This window comes from Apodemus sylvaticus, chromosome 6 (assembly GCF_947179515.1).
Source record: "Apodemus sylvaticus chromosome 6, mApoSyl1.1, whole genome shotgun sequence".
NCBI lineage: Eukaryota > Metazoa > Chordata > Mammalia > Rodentia > Muridae > Apodemus > Apodemus sylvaticus.
The window spans coordinates 118,488,221-118,513,118 of record NC_067477.1 but is presented as its reverse complement, the minus strand read 5'-3'; the positions used below and the strand labels follow the sequence as shown (position 1 = coordinate 118,513,118).

The 24,898-nt window shown below is 44.2% G+C and overlaps 1 protein-coding gene across 1 annotated transcript in view; it reads right to left on the bottom strand.

Moving 5' to 3' along the window:
• Positions 1-24,898, bottom strand: part of Alk (ALK receptor tyrosine kinase) — a 718,836-nt gene that overhangs the window by 169,588 nt on the left and 524,350 nt on the right. Inside the window, exon 5 of the mRNA XM_052186316.1 lies at positions 9,457-9,584. Coding sequence (XP_052042276.1) covers positions 9,457-9,584 — 128 coding nt within the window. The remainder of the gene's footprint in view (positions 1-9,456; positions 9,585-24,898) is intronic.

The following is a 24,898-nucleotide window of genomic DNA, read 5'->3' as shown; positions in this document are numbered from 1 at the left end:
GCGTCTTCTCTTGCTTTGCTTTCTGCTTTTGAGTACTGGCTTGTTAGCTATGCCTCCTTTTCTTTCCTTCATTCTTCTTTCCTCCCTCCCTCCCTCCCTCCCTTCTTCCCTCCCTCCCTCTCTTCCTCCCTCCCTCCCTTTCCTTCCTTGCTCCCTCTGTCCCTTCCTCCCTTCCTTCTTTCCTTTCCTCCCTCCCTCCCTCTTTCCTTCCCTCCGTCTTCCCTCCCTCTCTCCATTCCTTCTTTTCTCTCCCTCCCTCCATTCATTGCTTCTTTTCTCCTCCCTCTTTCATTCTTCCTATCCTTTTTCTTTCTCTCTTGATAGGGTCTTACTTTGTAACCATGGTTTCTTTTGAGCAATGAAAGAAACAAGGAGGTGGAGTTAAAATGCTTGGTTCTGCTATTATCTGCTGTTTGGGGGAGACAGAGACCATGGAGGAAGTGAAAGATTGAGACAATGTTGAAGTGCATTTTCTTATCCTTTCTGGTTCCCATTCATCTCACAGCCACAAATGTTAAGAAATGGCCGTACAGGGTCCTGGGTGACCTAAATAGGAAATAGATCTCCAAGTCCCTTGTTCATCACTGACTGGTGTATTAATCTCATTAATAACTAGGGTTTAATCCTCCACCTACAAAGAGAATTTCATTACCCCAAACAATAATTTTTTTAATTATCAAGACAGAGTGGCAACTGCATATTTAATACTAAGGTCGATTTAAAACTAATAAATACTTTTGGAAATTCCTTGAACATTTTAATGAATTAAAAGTTATGAAATATTTATAAGCAGTAACAACACCATTTAGTACCATTAATAAAATAAATACATTAGTCAGAGAATGAAATTCATTACTATTTTACTACTAGACACTGATGTCAGTGACGGAATAGCGCTCCAAATTACTTGTAAAATAGACCAATTATTTTAGTGTGATTAATCTTTTCAATTATTTCTTTTATGTAGTTGTAATTTGAAAGTAATTTTCTTCTGGGAGTACCATGACCTCAGCACATTCATTCTTTATTTATTTATATTTAAAACCCCCTTTTGGATCTAGCCTCCACTTCAGGGTGAGTTTCAATGGTTCAATATTTAAAATAGTAACCCAGGCAATTGTTTCTGTCCCTAGGCACTCTATGGGCATTTGTAAATGGCTTTATTAGTGATTATGAGTAAGTCGTTCCGGAGGAAGGAAGTCATTGCCAAAAGTAGCTGTTCACTGCTGGGGAAAGGGAAGCCCACAAAGCCTTTCTTGGTCCTATGGCCTGGCTCTGCTTGGCTGCTTCTGATTCCAGTCTGATAGGAAAGAGGCATGGGAGAAGCATGCCTGAGGACTTCCTCCATTCTCAACATCCCCACAGGATTAAACAGTATTAGTTCTTTGCAAGGCACAAAGACTTCTAGAGACTGGGTCACAAAATGATAAAGGAAATGACATTATCAGAGGTTAAAGCATCAGTTGTGAGGGAAAGAAGAGCGGTTGCCTTTGAAATCACAAAGCAGATCTAGGCTATTAGAGTCTGCTGGAAATAAGGTAGCTTTCCCTCCCTCCGTGCTGCGGTTTGGACAAGGCGCAGACGGAAGGCAGAAGGTGGGTGGGACTCTGCAAAGACCCCCTGGGATAGCTGTGCAGAATTATTCTGCTCTGCTTCCAGAATGAGAAGACTCAGCTTAGTCAAGGGATGTTTGAGAGAGGAGGAAGTGGTATTTATCATGCTGGGCACTGGCTAGGAGCTCTGCACACAATATCTGTTTTAATCTCCCAACAAAGCTATAATTATGTATTATTAGCCTATTTAATGATTGAAAAAAAAAAACAAAGCCCGCAGATTTAAGAAACTCTTCCAAGCTCACGAAGGTGGTAAGCGACAGCGCCGAGCTTCCATACTCATTTGGTCTGATTTAAAAGCCCATAATCTCCCTCTTACATTTGGATAAGCAAACCTTTATTGAGCACTCACCATGAAAACAGTGCTCTTAGTTGCTAATTGAGACACAGGGATTAAAAAAAGAGAGAGAGAGAGAGACTTTGATTCTAGGAAGTTAGCATCTATTGAGTGAGACATATAAATAACTCCGCAGAGAAGTGGATTGTTCTAAAATAGAAAAGCATGAAAACATAATTCTGAAACGAGACAGAAAATAGTATCTCAGCTGAGGGCTGGAAGACGTGTAGGGCTGCAGAGCATAGGCCATGCTGCAGGAGCCTGGGCAGGAGGAACTTGGTGTTGGGGAGGTGATTGGGAAGTATGAGCAGCTTTCAATAGATGAAATCATGACTTACGGGTGTATGCACAGGGTAGACATTACTGTGTGTGTGATGTGTGTGTGTGTGCCTATGAGCACCTGTATGTGAATATACATGTGAGAGAGAGAATGAATGAATGAATGAGTGTGTGTGTGTGCATGTGTGTGTCACACACATGGAGGCCAGAGGCCGACCAAGGGTTTTGTCCTCAATCATTCTCAAACATGATTTTTCAGAGATAGTTTCTCTTTGAACCCAGAGCTCATTGGTTTGGCCAGCCTGGCTGGCTAGTGAACCCCAGAGATCTTCCTGTTTCTGCTTCTTCAATAGTAGAAGTATAAGCAGGTGCTACCATGCCTGTTAATTAATTAATTAATTGATTGATTGATTGATTATAGCATGGGTTCTGGGAACTGGCTGAGGTCCCTGCTGTTTGACTGACTGAGCCACCTCCCCAGACTGACATAATTTTAACGCTTACTTTTAAGTGACTCAGTCCAGTCTACTGATAATTAAAGGTAAGAGGTTCTGGACACAAGAGTTAGGAAGGAGTGTTTTGAAAATAGGGCTCCTCTTTCTCCGGAGGCTGTGACTGTAATTTCCCTCTGTTGTTCAACTCCAAGGAACAGACCCAGTCTTCTTAGAGTTGACTCAGTCCCTTCAAGTGTCAGGCCTAGCTGGTGGAACCTCTCAGCCTGGTCTTATAAGGTTTTCATTGCCCACTGTGCATCTGGCCATTGGTCAGCATCACCAAGCTGTGCAGGGGGCATCCGAAGAGCCAGTTTGTTCCTGTGAATGGTAGCTTCTTCATGGGAAACTGCAATATGAGGGGGAGAATGGCTCATTTTAACTGGCTTCTGGCAAGGCAGGGCCCAGAGAGGGTAGGCAGCCCATGGCATCAGTTATATTGCATCTCTAAGTCAGTTTCTTATTGGCCCTTGGGATGACGTCAGTGCCAGGAAAACTATTGACATATTCCCATTCCCACTTTCAATTAAAAAACAATCAATGTGTCCTTTCAGATCTGAAGTATTGACCTGTCTCTGGAAATGAGGAAGTGGGAAAGAGGACTTTAGTTCAGGTTTTCTGATGCTGGTTTGGGTCTTATTTCATGATCTTTCTGAGAGAAAAACAGTGGAGTTAGACTAGGGGAAGACATCTCTGCAAATGGAATACCTTCTCAATCTCACTGGTGCAAATTAGGTATAAGCAGGGACGCCCTTTGGGGAGCAGTTTCTGTCCAAAGTAGAATGAAGCTCTTAAGCCCACCATATTAAATTTAGCCCTAGGCAGGAAAAACAATTGTATATTAGGGTCAGCAGGCACTGAGATTTCTATCTTCTGGGTAAATGTCTGTTGAATGAACAGGAAGACGCTCCAATGAATGGACCAGTGGATGCATAGATGATGAGTTCTCTGCAGAAATCGGGGAGGGTTCTGCTGGCAGTCCCAAGACAGAGAGCTATCATAATCTCCATTTACAAACACAGATCAAGGACCCTGCCGAGCTACTGCTCCTGCTGGAACACAAACGCCCAGTTTGGGCCATGCTTCCAGGAGCCCCATGGAGGCGATCATTTTGTTCAGCTGGAATTTGGAGCCTACCCCAGACTTTGGTTGGCTTCACATGGCTGACCAAAGATTTGAACTTAGTTGTTTGGCTTCTCTCATTTTTTCTTATTCCCCTCTTGAGCTGAAGCGGGTGTCCTCCATTGTCTGTTATCATTTTTGATGTGGGAAGCTGTCAAAAACCACCAGCTTTTTTTTTCTGAGAACATTCATACTGACTCTATGGCCAGTACATCTAAGCAAGGACCCATGTGGGAAAGAACTCACCATGTTTATGTCTGTGTCTGTGCCTGTGCCTGTGTCTATGTATGTCTGTGTCTGTGCCTGTACCTGTGTCTATGTCTATCTATGTCTATGTATAATGTATGTGTGTGTGTGTGAGTTTGCAGTTGTGTCAGTCTCTAAAATATTCAAATCTCATGCTTAGTCCTGATCTTTCCAAGAAAGTATAGAGTATAACTGGTTTTTGGCTTTCATATTTTATATGAGAGCAGAATTATAGGATCAGAAAAAACAGATAAATGAAGAGTTGGAAACCAAGCTCTCTAGCGGTTCTCAAATTGTATTTTAGGAAGCCTCATTGTAGGGCAGCAAACCCATGGAAGAAGTGGTTCTGGGCCCTATTCTTAAAGGCCTCTCTACATGTATAACTTTATATACTAGCCTCCAATGTATAACTTTTAAATGAGGCTTCAGTTTTTAAACCATGATGGTTATTTAAGTACCCACAAGGCAGTCCCAGAGAAGTTAAGACAGTTGTGCATATCCAACCTTGAGGACATGTGTTTCAAGGTAACTGAGTTCCTCTTGGATCCCCTCTACTTTCTGAGCTAGTTAAGTAAATCCTTGTGGGACTTACTCTCCCCAGTAAGCTGCTCAGAAGTAATGTATATGCAGAGGTATCAGGAATGTTAAGGGACCTAGACTGCATGTGGCTGAGAAATCTGTGAGCAACTCCAACAGTGGCTCTGGCCCGGGAAATACAGCGTTCATACAGTGACTGGGAATAAAGCGTATTTAGGTTCACACTGCAGTCATTCCCAGCTCCATATTTTACATGGCGGGGTCCTTAACAGCTCTTTGATTACATTTTGACCAGTAGGCAGGAGTGTATCTCAAAGGCCCTTGACCCATCTAGGAAGGCTGAGTGAAATACTGAACTGATTTCTTAGAAACACTGAGATCAAAGGCGATGGAGGGACAAAGTACATTAGGCTGCTTGGGAATGTAACACATCACATTCCAAGGAAAATCTCTGGGTCTTCGTTCATTACACTTTTATACAGTGAAAGAGGCTGTCTTGATGCTTTCTGTTACCCTTCCAGTGGTGACCTTCCTTAGGAAGCAGCTAAGATCCAGATGGCTTCCAATCCAATTATCGGCTCTGACTCTGGGGTAATGACTTAATTCTCTGGTCCTCAATTTCCCCACCCAGATAACAGATGTAATAACAACGCACACACAGCTTTCAGCACTGGGGTGAGGACGAAGGAGACTAAGAGGAGCACATACATACAGCAGGGCAGGCCCAAGGAACTACTAAATGAGCGTCTGCAATGCGCATTGTATGCTCCTCAGAGCCCTGTGGATTCTGTTAAGTCCATTTCTGGGATCTGGCCTTGCTTATTCTGCACCTTGCAGTTTATGGAGGAGTCTCTCTGAAGTTGGGGGACTTTGGGGAGTGACCTCCTCTAGGTTGTCTGCCAGCGAAAGACTTTTTTTGAAATGGGATAAGGGATTCCCATATCTGAGTGTCTCCAGAGGTTAATGTCCCTCCTAGCTTTACTGTATAAACTGTATAAACTGCTCTCTCACAAGTTTTTCTGGGAAGTACCAATTCCAAGCAACTTCTATTCCCAGCTGCCTTCTTTTGGAAGTAGTCCACCCCACTAGCCTGAAGCTATAAAACAAGATCAGCATTTATTAATCAATTGATTAACCAATCTGTCAACAAGCATTTATGTGATATTTCCTATGTGCTTAGCACCATGCTAACTGCTCCCTTGAGCAACCAATGAAATAAAGGACAATGTATTGAACATCAAGTTAGGGTCCCCCAATGACTAATTGGGAAAGGACTGCTAGATTTAGATGCAGACATCAAGGTCTTCCCAAGCAGAATTTCAGTAGCTGCCAATGACACTTCCTATGCAAGGAAGTCTAGCACAATCCCCAATTATTATTAAGGTGATAAGGAGTTACACATGTCTCTTGAAAGGACTGCAAGGAATGGGAATACTGTGGATTTCAGCATCAGAAAGATGAACTATGGCCTTAGAGAGGTCACCAAGTTAATGCCAAAGTCCATATTAGTATATATAAAGGATACAAGAAGAATAAGACATGGCTAAGAAAACGTGACAGGTAAATTCAAGAGTCAGCAATGTAGTCAGGAGGTGCTAGCACACACCTTTAATTCCAGCATCCAGGAGGCAGAGATAGATGGATCTCAGTGAGTTGAGGCCAGTCTAATCTACAGATCGAGTGGCCCCAGGATAGCCAGAGACACACAGAGAAAGCCTGTCTCAAAACAGTCAAGAGTTAGCAGTATAGCACCTATGTTGGCACAGATAGAGTGCAAAGTGGCAGGAAGCTCACGTGCTGGCCGATTTGCTATAGGGATCAAAGGAAGTGGAAGAGTTGAAAGCATTCTAAGGCATCCAGTGATAAATTAAACTAAGTATGTGTACATTCTACAAAGGCAAGATGTCAAGGATGAATCAATGGCTTTGTGATTAGATCAACTTTGACGCTATGATTTACAGATTCCGGCAAGTTTTAAAACACCGGTGACTTTCAGTTTTCTTGCTTGTAAGATGAGAAATGTCCCCACTCTGCCATTATGCTTGTGGGAGACAATATACAGGCAGGAGGGTGGATCCTTAGCTGTACCATATGTGATTACCCCATCAACATTGGAATGCATTAACTGAGCATCTATTCAGTGTATGTACTGTAACAGATATAAATGTTTAAAGAGGAAATGGTTAAATCTGTCTTTCTGAAGACACCACAGGAAGAATTGTACCCAATATCTGCTGTCAGCCTTCCCCAGATGTGCTAAGCAGTGTTCTTCACTGTCAAGGAAGAGGTCTAGCTTTAGTTATTTAGCTGTGTTTCCTTTCATACTCTGTGCCTCATTATGAATGGGATCAAGCTACAATTAGTCAATAGACTAGATATCTTGCTCACCCATCCACAGCCTGGCTAGCATGTTACCAGCATCACCCACACCTCTAAGAAACTATTTCCTTCTCCTTCTCTCCTCTGTGATCTAACAAAATCACGCCCCAAAGTCATACAAGGACTTGCCTCTATCACATAGGCTTCAAGTATGTACCAAAGCAAATCTTAAATCCCCTTTATTATAAATGTGGGGATGTTGTTTCAGGATGCTTCCTATGTTTGAAGCATGTCTATTTGCTCCACTGTGGGGAGGGGGCTGAGAGTGCTCAGAACATTCTGACATCACCACTCTCTGCTTTATTTTCCCTCACTTGTCCACACCAGCCCCTCCCTAAGCCTTGGCAGCTAATGTGTTTTCAGTAAAAAAATGAATGTGGTGGTCAACTGTTTCCCAGGAAGACCATCTTGTCCTTGGACTTGGAACCTCCAGATCTGGAGTCAGGAAGGTGGCTAGACTATAAGGAGCTCCCCGGGTTTGTTGACCAAGCAAAGGCAGCAGAGGGTACCCTGCAGAGGTCATTTTTGGAGTCATGAAGGACCTCGGAAGGAGGTCACACTTTGGTCTTGTGGGGACGGAGAAACAGACAGGAAACAGGCTTAAGCTCTACGACAGATGTACTGCCATGCAGCACAAGCATCAGGGGAAGACATTCTCTGGGTGACAGGAGCTTGCACTTGGCCCAAATTCTTGATTTGAGAATGCCAAGAATTTCTGCAGAGTTGTCACACAGGCAGCATTTTGTGCTGGGCCTGATATCTGGAACTTGGTGCACAACTGTTTCCTCTCCTAGCGTTCTTCAAATGGGATTATGCTATCTGTGTAAACTGACGTCTTTTCCCTGTGGTATTTGTGTTAACTGGTTACATTTCAACAGAGGGCATCGTTTGGATAACAGATCCTTAGAATCTGTGAAGTTTGATGGTGTCCAGAGATTTTTAACAGATCCTTAAATTCACAAGTGTGGAAAGTTTCACACACACACTCCAGGTTCAATCCCAAACCACCTGCTCCTCGCGCATTGCCTCATAGCACAAGTTAACCACCTTCTCCCCTGTGACCCTTTCAGTCCGTCACGGGAGATGCCTTTTCTTTTCCCCACATAGAAATCAGTTTTGATTAAAACAAGAACAATCAAAACTTTCACTTGCAAAGGTTCTTGTAAAGCCATCAATGAACAGAGTCACAGTAATAGGAGCATCGGGTCACTGTCCCACCTCACAACAAAGAGGCACAAGATTTAAATCCAGGCCCCTGTACACAACAGATGACCATCTGTGAATGGGCCTTCGTGGTTGCTCACAGATATTTTAAATTGAGAATTGAGATCCAGAAGGGACTGCAGCCTTCTTTCCTGCCCTTTCTTAAGATCTTAGGTTTCATTCTTAGGATGCTTTGGTCACGGGTTCCTTAGGTGAGTGCCTTTGGGCAGATCTCTGAGCAGAAGCAGGGACAGGAATAGAAGAACAATGAAAGCGACTCCTTTAAACCCATCTCTCCTACTCTACTCCTCTGGGAAGGATGCTTTAGGTAGACTGAGGCCTTCTGATGAACCAAGGGAGCTCAGCCTCACCTAACTACTGAGTTTGTGCCAGTAGGTTTTCCATTCAGACTTGAAACAGTGTTTAATAAAATATGCATGCAAAATAGCATGGTAAAAATCAGGTTAGGAAACTCAAACCCTGCAGAGGGAAGAAGAAAAAGCCCCTCCGGGGCCTATGGAGACCTGAGGCCTGTGGTGGGTGTTGCATTTGGTTGGAGTTTTGGGAAGCAAAGGTATAAAGGAAAAAAAAAGAATAAAAGCTTACCTTGAGGTAAAGTCACAAAGTGACATTTATGCAAAAGAATTTCAATTACAGTGGGCCGTGCCCATTAGGCTTGGATGAAAATAAGCCCAAATCCTACATCTAAACATTTCCCATGGTGTCCATGGAAAGAGCCCAGATAAACCAATACGAATGCTTAGTTGTGAATTTTACCTCCAGAAAAAGTCAAATGGTGATTATCGTTAAGTTGTGGGGAGGGTGTAAGTGAAAGAAGATGTCAGGATGTTGGTAACTGTTATGCTGGGCTAAGGCTGCTAGGTGCTAGCCTACCTGCTGCTTCTCCATTTACATTTTTTTTAGAATAAAATATTTTAAAATAATGAGAGGCACTTGTCACCACAGAAGTTAAGCTAACATACTATTTAAGAAAGGCTATATACCACTTGATATAGTTTGAAGATAAGTAGTTATAACTTTATTCTAGAATTCTTTGAAAATCGATTTGCCTGGGCTATGGCACACTTGCTAATGTTCAGAATCAGTTCCTGATTACCGTAGACCTTGTAGTCAAGCTAAGCAGTTATTGATATAATTGAGACAGGCTACGGGGCAGGGGGGAAGAGAGAGAGAGAGAGAGAGAGAGAGAGAGAGAGAGAGAGAGAGAGGCAAAACCAGATTTGGGTACCTTCACTGCAGTTCTTCAGGGCAAAGAAATCCACCGCCGACAAGCTCCGGTTTCCACTGGAGATGTATTCCAGGGCCACTCGAAATGGGTTCGCTGGGCGCCCGATCCGCCCGTGCAGCACTGTCCAGCTGAATGCGTTGGAAGGCAGAGGGGGAAAGCATGGGAAAGCAGTGGTAAGAATCAACTCAGAAAGGCCCACTCCTCTGCGGTGAATTCAGGCATCATGTTCCTAGCAGGTACCAAGAGACGGAACCCCAAATAGTACTGAGGACAGTGATCCTAGAGCAACCATGTAAGCATTAGTTTCATTCTTGTCCAGTGAACTCAGGAAGCCCATTCTCAAACTCACTGTAGGCTGTGGCATTTCTAGATTTCCAACTGCAAATCGTTGGAGTAGTTCTGTCACTAGTCTCATAGAAGAAGGACATTCATACATGAGATAACTGGGCAGCACAGTCAAGGAACAGCTTCTACAACGTTTCCACCCTATTCATAATTATCACTTTGAAATACCACTTGGTTTGGGCATGTTGTCTGCTTCTGAAGACTCAATCCGAAGGTTTGCTGTTTGGTTACTTATGGGAAGCGAGTGAGGACCATTTATTTACTGCAGCAAAATTAAAGTGCACTGAAGCATGCACTTTGGGGTAAAAGGCATCTAAGATTGACGTGGACTCTGAGAAACAGTGCGAATGGCAGGCAGAAGTGGGAGAGCTGGTGAGCCCTGCATCCGTCTGTGATCTGGGAGGATGCTGCTGCCAGGGAGCAGAGGACCAGCCAAAGAGTTCTTACACCATGCTCACACTATTAGCCTCTTGGGATAGCCTGCTGTCACTTGCTGAAACATCCAGTTTCCTTTTCATCATTGACTCAGACATATATCACAGTATACACAACACACACAGATACACACATAGACACATAAACATTATATATATATATGTATATATATATATATGAGAGAGAGAGAAAGGAAGTAAGGGAAGGAGAGAACATCTGTTCATTTACAATTGTATATTTAAACAATATTCTGTGAGGGATATAAATTGTCTTCCTTTAAAAACAATTTTATTGAGGTATAATTAGCACATTATAAATTGCTCTCACTAAAAGTATATAATTTGATAAATGAAAGTGTAAATTAGAGGTTTTTGACATGATTATATAATGATGAGATCATATTACGATATTCTATATTTTCCACTACCCGGTTGAACTTAAGTATAGCAATAAAAAAAGAAAGGAATTGGGGGGGGGACCTAAACTTTTTGTTTGAAAAGCTTTTAACCCCACACATGAAAATATAAAATGATGTTTGCTGTAAAAATAATAAAATAAAACAAGTTAATTCAGAAAATAACTCAAGGCATCCATTGCTGGAGACAATGGTCTCCACCTCAGTGTACAGCCTCAGCTGTCATTTGACCCAAATGGGCCACCATACACATGCCTGTCTGTGACCATACGTCCCCACTCAACACATGTCTGGAGGCGATAAATACACATGATGCTATCATTCACTGGTTGGTTTTGTAGCAACTTGGGCATCGCTTCTGCTTTCTCCTCTGTTGTGATTGTGCCAAAGCTACTTTGTACAGTTACCTAAATGACTGCAGTCAAGGTCAATGTGTGTGTCCATTTAAACTCTGACGTGTATTATCCTTCGCATCAGTGAGGTTGAGGGTTCAGTTCTGCATTCCCTTACTTAAACCCTAACCTGTCTTCTTTTCTGGCTTTGCCTTTTCTTTAATGTCTATGTCTCTGTGTTTCTGTGTGGATGCATGTAGGTGCATATAGGTTGTGTGTCTATGTGTTTGTGTGGATGCACATAGGTGCTTGTAGATGTATGTGTGTCTGTGTGTTTCTGTGTGCTTGTGCAGATGCATGTATGTGCACATAGGTGTGTGTGTGTGTGTGTGTGTGTGTGTGTGTGTAGGTCAGAGGTTAACACTGGGTATCATCCTGATTCATGTTCTAGCTGAGTTCTTAAGACAGGGCCTGGACCTAGGCTTGGGCATTTTGGCTAGATTGGCAGGACAGGGAGGCCAGGGGATCTGCCTGTTTCTGTTCCTGGGCAGGCACTACACCCAATTTTATCCAAATGCAGGCCCCTATGCTCACTTAGAAGGCATTTGGTCAACCGAGCCATTTCCCCAGCCCCGCCTTGGCTCACTTTTGGTGATAACAGTATTGCTTAAGACAACATTGACCCTTCTCAGGGGCATCTCCCAAGTGGCAGTTTTGTGTCTCGGGTTCCAGCGAGGCAGGGTTATGGGTATGACGTGGATGTCTGCTGAATGAAGTGGGGACTTTTGTTCTGTCTCGATGCTTTTCTGTAGTTAATTCAGATCACTGGAGTCAAGTCTTCAGCCATTTAATAAAAGTGTATTAAGCTTCCCCACAATAGACACTGTAGAAGGGATTATTGCTGCTGTAAAGTTTCTTCTCTGTTACAGTCCCCAGCAGGGTTTCCATCCCAAATAAAACCAGGGCAACTGAAGAAGGAAAAGGAGGCTTTTCAGTTTAAACGTGGAACTGTCAGAGAAAGAAATATTTGAAAGGGAAATGTAAGGAGGGCTTCTTAAAGAAAGAAAAACAAAGGAGCAGGGAATGCAGAATTTGCCATGTTCTGAACCATGGAGGGCACTCGTTTGGAGGAAAGGTGGTCTTGAAGGTGTGAGTATTCTCATATTCTGCCCAAATCTCAGTTCTCTGCTCTGAGAATGATGGATTTTAATTCTAGGTACACAGTGGCCCTTGACAATGATTTCCATTTCTGTATTGGCACTCGCCCTCTGGATAAATGTGTCAGGAGTTTTAGGAATTAGTTTCTGAGTTACCGATGCAATAACTTTCGCCTGAAATCCTCTGGCCTCTCATAGTTTACTGCCGAAACTTTAATAAGTTTCCGACCAGTTGCCAAACATGTGTTTTATATCCAGGGAAGCTGGGACTAGGAAAGGACAAGCTTGTGCCTAGGGTCAGATTTGTTTAAAAGACAGCCTAAAAGCCTGGCGAAGGAAAACAGATCCAAGCTCGTCTCTTTGCTTCCCATCTTCTTTATTTGGCTCCCAATGGCTGCAAACCTGGCTTATTAGGGCCTTCCTTTCCCTGATTTGACTGTTGGCAATTCAATTTATCCTCAAAAGGGAAAGGTTGTATTCTGACCTAGAACTTTCTGGAAACAGATGTGCAACTGTATCCATGTGCTGGGGATTTGTGACATTCTAGCACGGGTGCTACAATCAATCAGTATGACAGGGTGGGCGTCCACCTGGACTTTAGGAAGCCAGAAGGGGTGTATGGGCAGACTGTCACAATCCATTATCTTCCACACGTCTCTCTGGAGCTCTCCAGTTCCACATTCTGCCTCTGCCTCTCATTTGCTTGATGACTTTGGATGAGACACTTTTCTGAAAATGCCTAAAATTTTGCATGTTTTTCAACCAATTTTATTCTCAAGAAAGTGTCTGAAATTTTGCAAGGCTCTATTTATTTATTTTTTGAGGAAAACTGTGCTCATCTACTTTTGCTTAGTGATTACAACATGAAAAATAAATTAGAGGTTCTGTCCATCAAAAGAACTTCTAAATCAACCAACCAACCAACCAACCAACCAACCAACCAACCAACCAACCAACAAAACAAACAACTAACCAAACAAACAAACAAATGCCAAGAGGCCTATTTTGAATACCAAGGATGATTTCTAAGCTAGCAGAGAGAAGTTTTTTATTCTGACTTGGGGCTTCTTAGGCTTGGATAATTTTCCAGACTTTCTTGAGTATACCCTTCTTTATTAGCTAAATGCAGCCATTGGGATGAAAATTTTTTATGGGTCTTAATTGACTGGCATTTAAACAGTTCTAGTGAAAACTCTGGAAGCTTCAACTAACAAATGATATCTTCTAGAGTTTGGATAAGAGTGATGAGACTTCTATCACAGATCTTCAATCATAGACCCAAAAAGGCTGTCTTATTCTTTCAGAGAAATGGAGACTTGTTCAAAGTCATACTTTGAGGTATCCACAAATAAAATACAATGCTGCATCCTTGCCCTGAGGATCAGAGACAACATGGCCTAAGGATCAATTTGCCCACTCAATTGCATTTCCATCAGAAAGATCGCAGTGACAGAGAAGGGTGTATGTTCTTGGCATTGCCAGATGGATCACTGGCATGTTTCTTTAAAGACGAGACACTGATAGGCAATCAGATAAGAAATCCATAGAAAAACACTAAGAAGTTCATTCTCAAGTTCTCTTGTTCTCAACCAGGCCCATCTTAAAGGGAACTGCCTGATAACATCTGCTGTAGGGAAAGAGACTAAGGAGACTAAAGTGTTGGCGCCATGATTCAAGAGCATGAAGGAACCAATTCATTTAATCATGAATGGAAAAACATTTTATGACAGCTTGTGGGGCCATGGTTGGTATTGACAAGACAGAGAATGTATCTTTGCTTTTGGGCAGTGTCCCAGTGTGCATGATAGCAACATCAGGCTGCCTTGAAAGAGGGAATTCTCAAATCCTCAAACAAGCTATTCATAGGAAATGTTTCTCTAAGATGGTTTTTGACTGCTCTAATGTGGAAGGTGAGACTTAGACTCACTTCTCAGCTTCACAGTCTATTAGCTACTCCATCTTAGTGATTTCACTTCTATGGGTTTCACTTTCCTAACCTTCAACATAGGGGTCATAAAATGAACTCGGGGCCATCATGGGATATGCAGCAAGACTCTGTCTCAACCAACCAATCAACCAACCAACCAACCATCCCTCCCTCCCATTCATCCCATCCCATCCAGCCATCCATGCCAAATAATTAACATAAGATGTAGGCCATAATACTTGGCTTGCTTTGTGTTGAGCACCTGTGAGAAAGACTCTGGCAAGGTAGCAAGATGAGTTTTTCTCACATAGTAGGTCCTCAACAAGGGATGTATTCTTACAGAAGACCACAGCTTTCATTATGGAATCATGCTGGCCCAGGCAAACATTTGCAGAGCAACTTCTTTATGAGATGTAGGGGTGGAAGGATGGTACATAAAAGAGACTGAGAAGAACACCAAGTTTTCCTAAATTAACAGCCACCGTGCTTGTCTAAATAAAGACATAAGTGGGTCTTCATATGAGCAATGTAACTCTAAGAAATTGTGTTGGGACATCCCTACAAGAAGATATGTTAACTTTAAATTGGGATTTGCTGGCCAACCATCTTCTCAGAACTGAGTAAAGGCCTGTCACATTTCAGATAAGCCTCTCTTTCATCCTTGTTGCTTCCTGCAGCCTGGAAGAAGATGATTGCTGTCTACTTCACAATTAACATTTGCTGAAGCACCGCCGTTCTTTAGGAGTTACTGTGCAGCACTGCTACATCCTCAAGATTATTGTGGGGCTACAAAGAGTTTAAGATTTATCTTGCACTTGAGTAGCTTACAGACTGGTGAGAAGAAATATACGCTAATGTTTATGATGAGCGACAGGGCATCAGAGTGAAAGGAGTGGTGTATAGGTACGAGGCATGGTGGGCAGAGTGATAGCTCAGACTGGCTGGTCAGAACAGGTATCACCTGGTGTTAGGTTGTGAAAATGAGGCAATGAGGCAGGAATTGTGAAATTGGGGTTAGAGACTGGCACAGATACCCAGGCAGAAGCTGGACAGAGACTGTATGTTCTGAATACACCGTGGTCCTGTCAGCTGAGAGAAAAATGTTTGTTTGTTTGTTTTTTATTGAATTCCACAGGGAGGATGATCCACGTCTCTCACTTCCCTACCTTCTCCCTGGTAAGATGATGGATCCTTCAGCATCGTGTCTTATGTAACGTGGATGCTCAGCCAATATTTGCTGAAGGAGAGGAGAAACAACTGAACATATTTCTATTAAATCTGACAACATTCTGACATTCTTGGGCAAAAATTATGTGGCAGTGGAGCTGAGTGAATCTAAAAATTCATGTTCACTCACTAACAATAACCATCCTCTGTCTAGGTGATAATGATGCCTAGGAATACGAGGAAGTACCGAAGGATGGAAGTTTAGGGGAGAAGGGAGATGCAGGGAAGAGGCAGAACATAAAACCACATGGTTCATCAAGTGACTCATGGTAACTGCATTTGCTAAGAGCCAACAGGAAGGAATCAGAGAATTCCACAATCAAGACCTGGGCTAACTTGAGTTCTCAAAGAAGAAACATCCCATCTGATACACTAATGCTCTCTACCTTACAGGCCAAGTCAATACAAACATTGCTTGCAATGGCAGCACTAGTCACACTAGCAGCATTGATACAGAGATAAGCACAAACAGGTTAACATTCATGGAGAGTCAGTCCAGGCTCTGCATAGAGCTGGGGTCTAACATACAGGGTAGTGTAATTGAGTCTTTAAGAACAACATCTTATCCACGCTTCTAAATTCCTTGAGGTTAGAATAATCTGCCATGATCTTTATTTCAATTTCTAGCTCTGGAAAACATGGCTGGGAATGTGAAACTTTAATACGGCCAGTTTTGTGTTCTGGACTGGCCCTGACAGCCATGCTGTTAGGTGGTAATGAACCCTCTAGCTGGGATAGACAAAGTCATGAGCTGGGTTGGGGTGGTAGAAGTTATATGAATTGGACAAGTATTCAAGTCCCTGTCACACAGAACTCGGTGGTGTGGTAGTGGTTATTATGAAGTGTAACCCTGTCACACAGTTCGTGCAGCACAGCTGATATTCTTCTGTTGTGTCTTTGCTCGGACTCCTCTCTCTCTTTGACAAGGGTGTGAAGGTGTGAAGACGTGTTAGAAACAAGGATCCAAGCCAGTGGGAGCTTGTCTAGATCAATACAGGAGGACAGGACACCAGCTGAAGCTCTCCCTTCATCCTGACAGGAAGTACACACATATCTTTCACATTTTCCTTAAAGTATACTTTGTGATAAAGCAAGTAAAAACTAATCAGTACAGCTTAATGTGCTTCCCTTAAGTCAGTCTGCATATAAAAAATTTTCAGGGGACATACAATGAGAAAAATGTCAACCAGTGTAGATTCTCGTGTGAAGTCCTCTCTTGCTTACACGTTTTCTCTACTAATACTATATGAATGGCATGAGGCATTTCATCCAAGCAGCCTTTGCTTCGTTACTTACTTGCCCTTTGTAGTGTCCTAGAGATTAGACTTGGGAGCAAAGGCAGTGGCTCAGTTGACAAAGCACTTGTCTGGGGACCTGAGTTTGGATTGCCAGCATTCATGTAAAAGCAAGGTGCTGTAGTAGACATCTGTCACTCCAGTGCCAGAGGGAGAGGAATTGGAGAGCCATAGATCAATGAGGCTCAGTGGGAGGCAGCCTAGTCAGACTGGCAACTGAGAGACCCCATCTCAAAGACTAACATGGAGAACAACTGGGGAAGACATATAAAACTGACTTCTGACCTCCATGCACACCGAGCACAAGAACACATGTTCCTGAAATACGTGCAAACATGCACACTTCATCTCTCTCTATCTCTCCTCTGTCTCTCTGTCTCTCTGTCTCTCTGTCTCTCTGTCTCTCTCTGTTTCTCTCTCTCTCTCTCTCTCTCTCTCTCTCTCTCTCTCTCTCTCTCTCTCTCTCACACACACACACACACACACACACACATACACACAGAGGTAAGTGTGCTCTGGAGAGGACCAGAACTTGAGGCTGGATGGTGATTAAGGTTGAGATTTTTAGTTGAGTCAGAATCTGACTTAGTCCATGATAGGAGAAGAGCTGCCTCCAGCTAAAAGCAGTCCCCAGCTCCACAGAAGAGGGCTGGAAATGGAAAGGTGCCAAGGCAGGATGGACTTCCCCTGGACATAGGTGTCTTGGCTGAGGCTTGGCATTAGCAAGAAGCTTCACATCCTCAGAGATGTTGGATAAGTAATGGAATAAATCCAGGCAAGAGCCCTAACACTGAGCAATGCGCCCAGACACTAGGGTCTTACCTTGGCCTGTTTTAGCTTCTTTTAGTTATTTTTGTCTCCCCTCTTCCTATACCCCTCCCTCTACCCCTCCTTCCCTTCTTTCTCCCTCTTCCCCTTTTCCCTCTTTTCTTCTCTTCTACTCCCTTACCTTTTCTTCTTTCCTACTCTTTCCATTTCTTACCTCCCTTTACGAAAAATTTATTTCTTAGGAATAAAAACTTTGGAGCCAGACTTTCTGATTTACAATCTCATTTCTGCCTCTGACTGGCCATGTGACCTCAGGCCACCTAACCTCTCTGTGCCTGAATTTCCTATTTGCAATTGCAAGGGAAATTTGCAATAGAAGTATTCTTAACTAGTCTCCATGTGACCAATTTGCCTGCTGGATCAGTACATGCCACTTTGCATTCCGTAAATACTCTCCGAAGGCTACCTGTAGTTACTGTGTTCAAGTCGTTCCCAGTACCTGGCCCTCCTGCCTCTACTCACATCACCAGACTTATACCTACTGAGCATCAGTTATACCTGCCCAGACCTGTTCAAACTAGATCAGGTAGGTGAACTCATTAAGCTGATGCAACAGATAGTGGACAACTTTGGACAGACTGGATAAGTCACTACAAATGTCAGTGTCACATTACGTCTGAATAGGGCAACAGAAGAGATCACGGGGAGAGTGCTTGAAATTCAGAGGGCCTCCAAAGTATTTTGAAATTACGTCCTCTTTTGAGAAGCTGAGGGTGAGCATCAGATGAAGGAAGGGGGTCTGAGTGTGACTGATGTGACAGCCAGTACAGAGCTCTGGTCACAGACTACTCTGGAAGCAAAGATGGTGGCCTGACACCAAACAGTGGGCAGATTAGTTCACATTTGTTCCCTGTAAATGGAAACATGACATTTCATGACAGAGGCTGATTCCCAAGCAACTACAGACCCCAATCTCACAGTCTTGATTGTATAAAGAAGAACATGGAAGATTCAGAAGTGTGTTTCCCCTCATATCCTGAAGCCCTTCTTCCTCTGGATTTTGGGTTTGGTTTCAAGCAGTCTGTATTCTTCAAGTCCTTCTTCATCTATCTGCTGATGTCCCCAGGGGGCTGAGGGAATAGGTGGGACTCAGCTGGATATGGGGCAGTGGGTGTGAGAGGAGAATTGATTTGTTCTGTGCTGGTACCTCAGAAGTGACAGAAGATTCTAGAAGAGTGCCTTGAGAGGGACCTATCAGGGCTTCCCATGCTACAAAGCAAAAGGCAGTCTTTCTGGAAGGGTGGGTGGTAGGTAGTCTCTGATTAGAGTCAGGTAATGGCCTTCCTTTTTGCTTTTTGAATTCTTTCTCCAAGGAGGTATGGGTATGCTACCCAGCTGTGGCCAGTGCGACCCATTGGTCTCTCTCTCTCTCTCTCTCTCTCTCTCTCTCTCTTGCTCTTTAACACCTTTCGTTCTTTTCAAACACAAGCCAGATCTCTTCTGGTGCCTGCACTGTTCTTTCATACTTTCATATACATCATCTCACGGAAAGGGATGAAGACAGCTTGAAATATGAGGTGTCATTCCTGTAGAGTCCCTCCATCAGCACAGCCTGCCTCTGTCTTGAACCCTGAGTCCTGAGTGGGGTCAGGGCTGAAGCAGCCATGCTGGGCCACCACCTCACCACCTCTTAGCTCTTTTCCCAGGATTCTCAATCTCAGAACTGTAATGGCGCGTGCTCTCTGAGCACTCGGAAGCCTAGCTTACTCCCCAGAGAGGCAGCTGAAATGTCACTTGGTGTGTTAACAGATTGATTGGTCTGAAAAAGAATTCAACCCTCTGAGCCAAACAAAATGTGGATGTCTTTGCTCAGAGGCTTTATGTCAATCATAAATCTCTGGCCAAGTCAAGCCAGCGTACTGAAACTTTATATGGTTAGTAGGTGGGCCTGGCTATGAACCGTGGTTCCCACAGGCAAAATCTGGGACGAGAATCAGTGGTCAGCCATGGAAGGGTGAAGGGGCTTGGGGATATTGGGTATGAAGAGCCTGCAGACTTATACCAAACCACCTGAACTGATTATGAATATTGCAAACTGCACTCATTCTGTAGCTCTGCTAGGGTGGCCATCCAGGACTGGGAAGACAGTTGACAACAGATTTGATGAACAGAAGGGGCCTCAAGCCCCTTGGGACACAGGATCTGACAAGGTCTACTGTCCAGAACAGACACTGAGCACCGTGGACAATGATGTCATAGCAGGGCTGAGAGGTTCCAAATCTGTCCTGAGTTTTGACTCTTGCCATGTTTAATCCTGTTAGTAGTTCAGGTCCTTGGAACAATGGGAAAGACTGAACCTAATGGCTATATCAGCCTGTACTCTGCAGCCATTTTGGACCAGGGTCTGGGATGATCTTGAAATTCAGACATAACCAGGGCTCTCCCAGTCTTCAGTACTGCCCATGGCAAGGGGCTCTATATCTCTGTCCTTGTTGCCACTGTTCTCTGTATATGAATCCCATTTTCTACCTTTTTGCCTGCTAAGTCAACCTTCACTTACCAAGGCCCACCTTGGCATCACAGTAGGCATGCAGTTCCTTGGTTTGACCTAACAGAACAGTGGCAGGAGGAACTCAAATCTGCCCGGAAGTCTTAGAAATGCTTCTTGAAGGTGGTGGCATTTGTGTTATTTGTCTGACTTTTTTTGGTCTCATTACAGAGGGCAGGAAAGGTGGTACCATTTTGCTGACTTGTGTTCCTGCGCCCCCAATATTGACTGACGACTTAACATCATCTACTACCATGCCACCACCACCAGGATGGATGGGTTCCACTCTGGAACCATAAGACAAAAGCAACTGCTTGTTTCCATAAGTTGCTTTCAGTTATGGAATTTTATCATAGCAACAGAACAGTAACTGGTACTCTTGAAGCAGCATGCTGTGTTCTCCTGGATGAACACCATCACAGGGGGGGGGGGGGGCTCCTCTGTGCAATGGCAGGCACCGGGGCGCCCTTGCTAATGAGCCGGTATTACTTACTCCTGCTTGCTGTGGTGAAAACGACTGAGGAAAGGAGAGGATTGTTTTGGCTCATAGGCCAGGGCTACGGTCCATCATGGTGGGGACAGTGAAGGGAAATGAGCGAGACAGTTGGTCACAAGCGTCACAGGCAGGAAGCAGAGCATACCGAATGGCAGTGCTTAGCGAGCAGCTCTCCCTTTCCTATCAGTCCAAGACCTCAGCCCTTAGAATGGCCCTGTCTGCATTTAGAAGGGAGGGATTCCCACCTCAGTTAACCTCATCCCAATAATCTCTGAGAGCTATGCTCAGAGACCTGTCACCTACTGATTTTAGAGCCTATTTAGGTGACAATCAAACTTAATCACTACACTCAGGCATCACTGGCCCCTTAGACTTGCATAGGCGCTTATACCTTTAAGCTACACTTGAAGCAACTAGTAGAGTTTGGGCTTCAGGCTTCTAGAGTGTTAGCCAAGTGGGAGGTTTCTGTAGCATAGCCAACAACTGCCTGACGAGCCTTGAGATTGTGCTCTATCTCGGAGTCAATTTCTGGGTTGGAACTGACTTCACCAATTTTCATCTGACTTCAGATCAACACAAAATATGACCTGAAACTTCTAAGGATTATGGGGCCTATACAAGAAGCAGAGACACTTGGGGGAGGACCAGGGTTAGGTGGGAATGCTAAGGCAAAGGGCCAGCTTTGTCTTTCGCCTTCTGAGTCCAAGAGGACTTTGAGTAGTTACATTAAGAAATCCATGAACCTTCAGAATCCTTTGACACTGGACATGACCTTGGAAGCCAGAGCCTGCCATTTTCTAGAAGGGGTTTGCACCTGGGTTGGGGCTGGGTTAGTCTTTCAGCTTGGGAAATTGACACCAATGAAATGTGGCATACCATTTTTTCCTCAACCTGCTTCTCACAAGATGTCTGAGGAACAAGCTGCCTAGGTACTCACTATTTATAGATGTCACCATTGCCACCATAGGGGCTGCAATGCAGCATTGTGAATAAACTATCTGTACTGGCTGGTTTTGTGTGTCAACTTGACACAGGCTGGAGTTATCGAAGAGAAAGAAGTTTCAGTTGGGGAAGTGCCTCCATGAGATCCATCTGCGGGGCATTTTCTCAGTTGGTGATCAATGGGGGAGGGCCTCTTGTGGGTAGTGCCATCTCTGGGCTGGTAGTCTTGGGTTCTATAAGAGAGCAGGCTGAGCAAGCCAGGGGAAGCAAGCCGGTAACATCGTTCATGGCCTCTGCATCAATCAGCTCCTGCTTCCTGACCTGCTTGAGTTCCAATCCTAATCTTCTTTGGTGATTAACAGGAGTTTGGAATTGTAAGTCAAATAAAACCTTTCTTCCCCAACTTGCTTCTTGGTCATGATGTTTGTGCAGGTATAGAAACTCTAAGACACTATCTAAGCCAAAACTGCTGAGTAACCAGGCTTCTGAGGAGGAGGCTGCCTGGACAACTCTGGTGTTTGTAAGAATGCAGCATGGGTGCTTCCTGAGTCCAGAGCGCTCTCATTAGGGAAATAAGAGAGTTGTGGATGGAAGTGTGAGGAGCAGGGTGGAGCTTCAATACTTGTGTCTCATGCACTCCTGTCAGTATGGTGTTAAATAGTGAAATGTACTATCTTATAATACTAAGTATAAGAAGCCATCCTAGCAGGGCCCTGGTGGGGCAGATGCATTCCACTTGAAGATGCCCCAGCCTGGCCCATTGCCAGAGGGTCCACATTCTTGGGAGAGGTAGATCATCTTTGTTTTGGTCCAGTTTATTAAGAAGCTTGGCCTTTCAGTAGGTAGTGCCTGCCAAATTAGGAGATCCTTGTATCACTGTGCAGTGCCTCTGACTGATTCCCCCACTCCAACTGCCATTCCCTCTTAGCTATCTCTCCCCATTGGTGAGATGGATCCTTAACAAACAGACCTTCTGGGACTTGTGTTTTTCCTTTTACCTCTTAGTCTCTTTTTTCCCCAATACAATGCTTTTTATCGATTATTTGGGAATGTCATATGATGCACCCTGTGATGGTTTGTATATGCTTGGCCCAGAGAGTGGCACTATTAGAAGGTGTGACCCTACTGGAGTAGGTGTGGCCTTTTTGGAGTAGGTGTGTCACTGTGAGCATGGGCTATAAAACCCTAGTCCTAACTGCCTGGAAGCCAGTATTCTGCTAGCAGCCTTCAGATGAAGATGTAGAACTCTCAGCTACTCCTGCACCATGCCTGCCTGGATGCTGTGTCATGGTTCTGCCTTGATGATACTGGATTGAACCTCTAAACCGGTAAGCCAGCCCCAACTAAATGCTGTTCTTATAAGAGTTACCTAGGTTATAGTGTCTGCTCATAACAGTAATACACGAAGACACACCCCAATCACACTCAGTTCCAATTCCTGCCAGGTTCACCTTCTCATTCTCGTGCCCTCTTCCCCAAAAGAAAAAAAAATTATACCAAGTCCAATTTTGTTGCTAAATCCAATTATACTCACTGAGCATGGTCAAATTCCCCGGGGCCAGCCCCTTAAAGACAACCGAGACCTTCCCCTCCCCGTACCAGAAGCCATCAACTATGAAGAGCTACACTTGCACATCTATCACAATATTTAAGGACTCCCTTTAATGGCTTCCTGTCTGGACGGTTTCTTTCTCTTTTTGTTTTTTGTAGGGGATGTTGGCATCACGAACTGGCTTTACAGTCAGGAACCAGCTTTATGGTGGCAGGCCATCTCCAGTCACAGGTCATCTCTGAATCCAGCGATGACAGTGATGCCACCCATACGCAACAGGGACCCGCGCATCTGTTGCCATGGCAATCGTCACACATGCCCAGCATCCATCTGGTCAACCTCCAACCTTTACCTGTGAGTGGTTATGTCACAGCCCAAATAAAAGGCAGACCCCTCCTGACCTCTCTGTCACTCGTCTTTGTCACCCCCCCTTTTGTCCTTTCCCCCCCACAATAAACCTCTTTCTCATGGAACTGTACTGGTCTGGTGTGATCTGTCTGGATGAACCGTGATTCTAACACGACAGGGGGGATGTTAGTCTCTTTAGTGAAGCTCTCTGTCCCACAGCCTGATCTCTGTCGCTCACTCAGTTCACTGTCTCCCAACAGAAGCAGATGTTTTGGGACTACAATGAAACCTTCTCAGTAATTAGAGACTCTAGATACAGAGCTATGCATTTCTGTTGTACAAATTGCTGGCACCAGATACAAAGCACTTGTGCATCTCAGTGGTGGTGTTGCCAGCTACGCCCATCCTCAGCATCTGCCCTGAGCACCTTTCTGTGCACCTTGATCAGCTGCTCTTTGGGGAGCAAAGCAACAGCTTGCTTTCTGCTCCTTGATGCCAAGGTGGCCTTCAGCAGGCTGTTGCCCTGTCTATGTCCTCTCTGTGTCCTTGGTACTCATGCTGGCGTGAAGTCCTTTTCCAACATCCCATAGCTCCCCCAGAAAGCACCTGCGTTCTCTTTTTCTTAAGACATCACAGCCCTCTTTAGGGCACAGCAATGTATCTTTCTCGTCCCACTCCTGTCTCTAGCATCACGTTCCTTTATTGTTTTCCATGGAAGGATTTCTTGCACGCGTTTGCATGCTCACAGAACTGCACAGCTTTCACAACAAGCATGGGTGGGGATATACATCCTAAGCCATCTGTCTCTTGCTTCCTATAAGACATCGGGAGAGTGAAGGTAGGATGGGAGCTTGTTCTCCATTGGAGAAGACAATCTTTCCCGAGAACCCAGGGCTCTTTGGTAGGACTGTGGGGACAGACCCTGTGGTCTGTTTATATGGCTATAGCTTTGATGTTGGTCTCCAAATGGAGGTGACACAAGTTGAATATTCAGATTGGCCATGTCCCAGGTGGCCTCGGTGTAGAAATAATTGAAGTCTTTTAACTGAGGTGTCTAAGAGAGCGATTAAAAGGGAATTGCAATTATTGAGCCCAGAGGTAAAATTTCAGAACTGGCCCATAAATCCTCATCTGACATGAAATTTAAAACTCCCCAATGGTCCTCAGTGCCATATTAAAAGGGTTTTTAATGCTAAGAAGTAGAAATAATGAATGATAATCAGGGTATTGTTTCTGAGTGCAGGAGTGTCTGTAAGGGGCAGGATGGTGGTGCTGCATGGGTCAGCATCAGGTTGTATTGTTACATCATTCACACCACAAGAGACCAGCGAAGGAAAGAGGGAGTAGGGATGGACTTAGTCGGTGGGGATGGAGCGACATGCTGGCTGAATTATTCCCCAGTAAACTGTAGCCTAAGTTCTGCCAAAATCCAGAGGTGGAGTCTGTGGCTAGGATGTGGACAGTCTGTATGGGGAGGACCCTGGGTGACAGACTCACAGTCTGTGGCTGAGGGATTCTTTTGGTGCATGGCATCTTCTGCATTTCTGGAGGTCAACCTCCTCAGAGCCTTGATGCTCAAACTGACACTTACACATGGAGAATCATAGCCTGCAGGAAATCCTAGCTCCAAAGCTAGGTGGCTTATGACAAGTCTC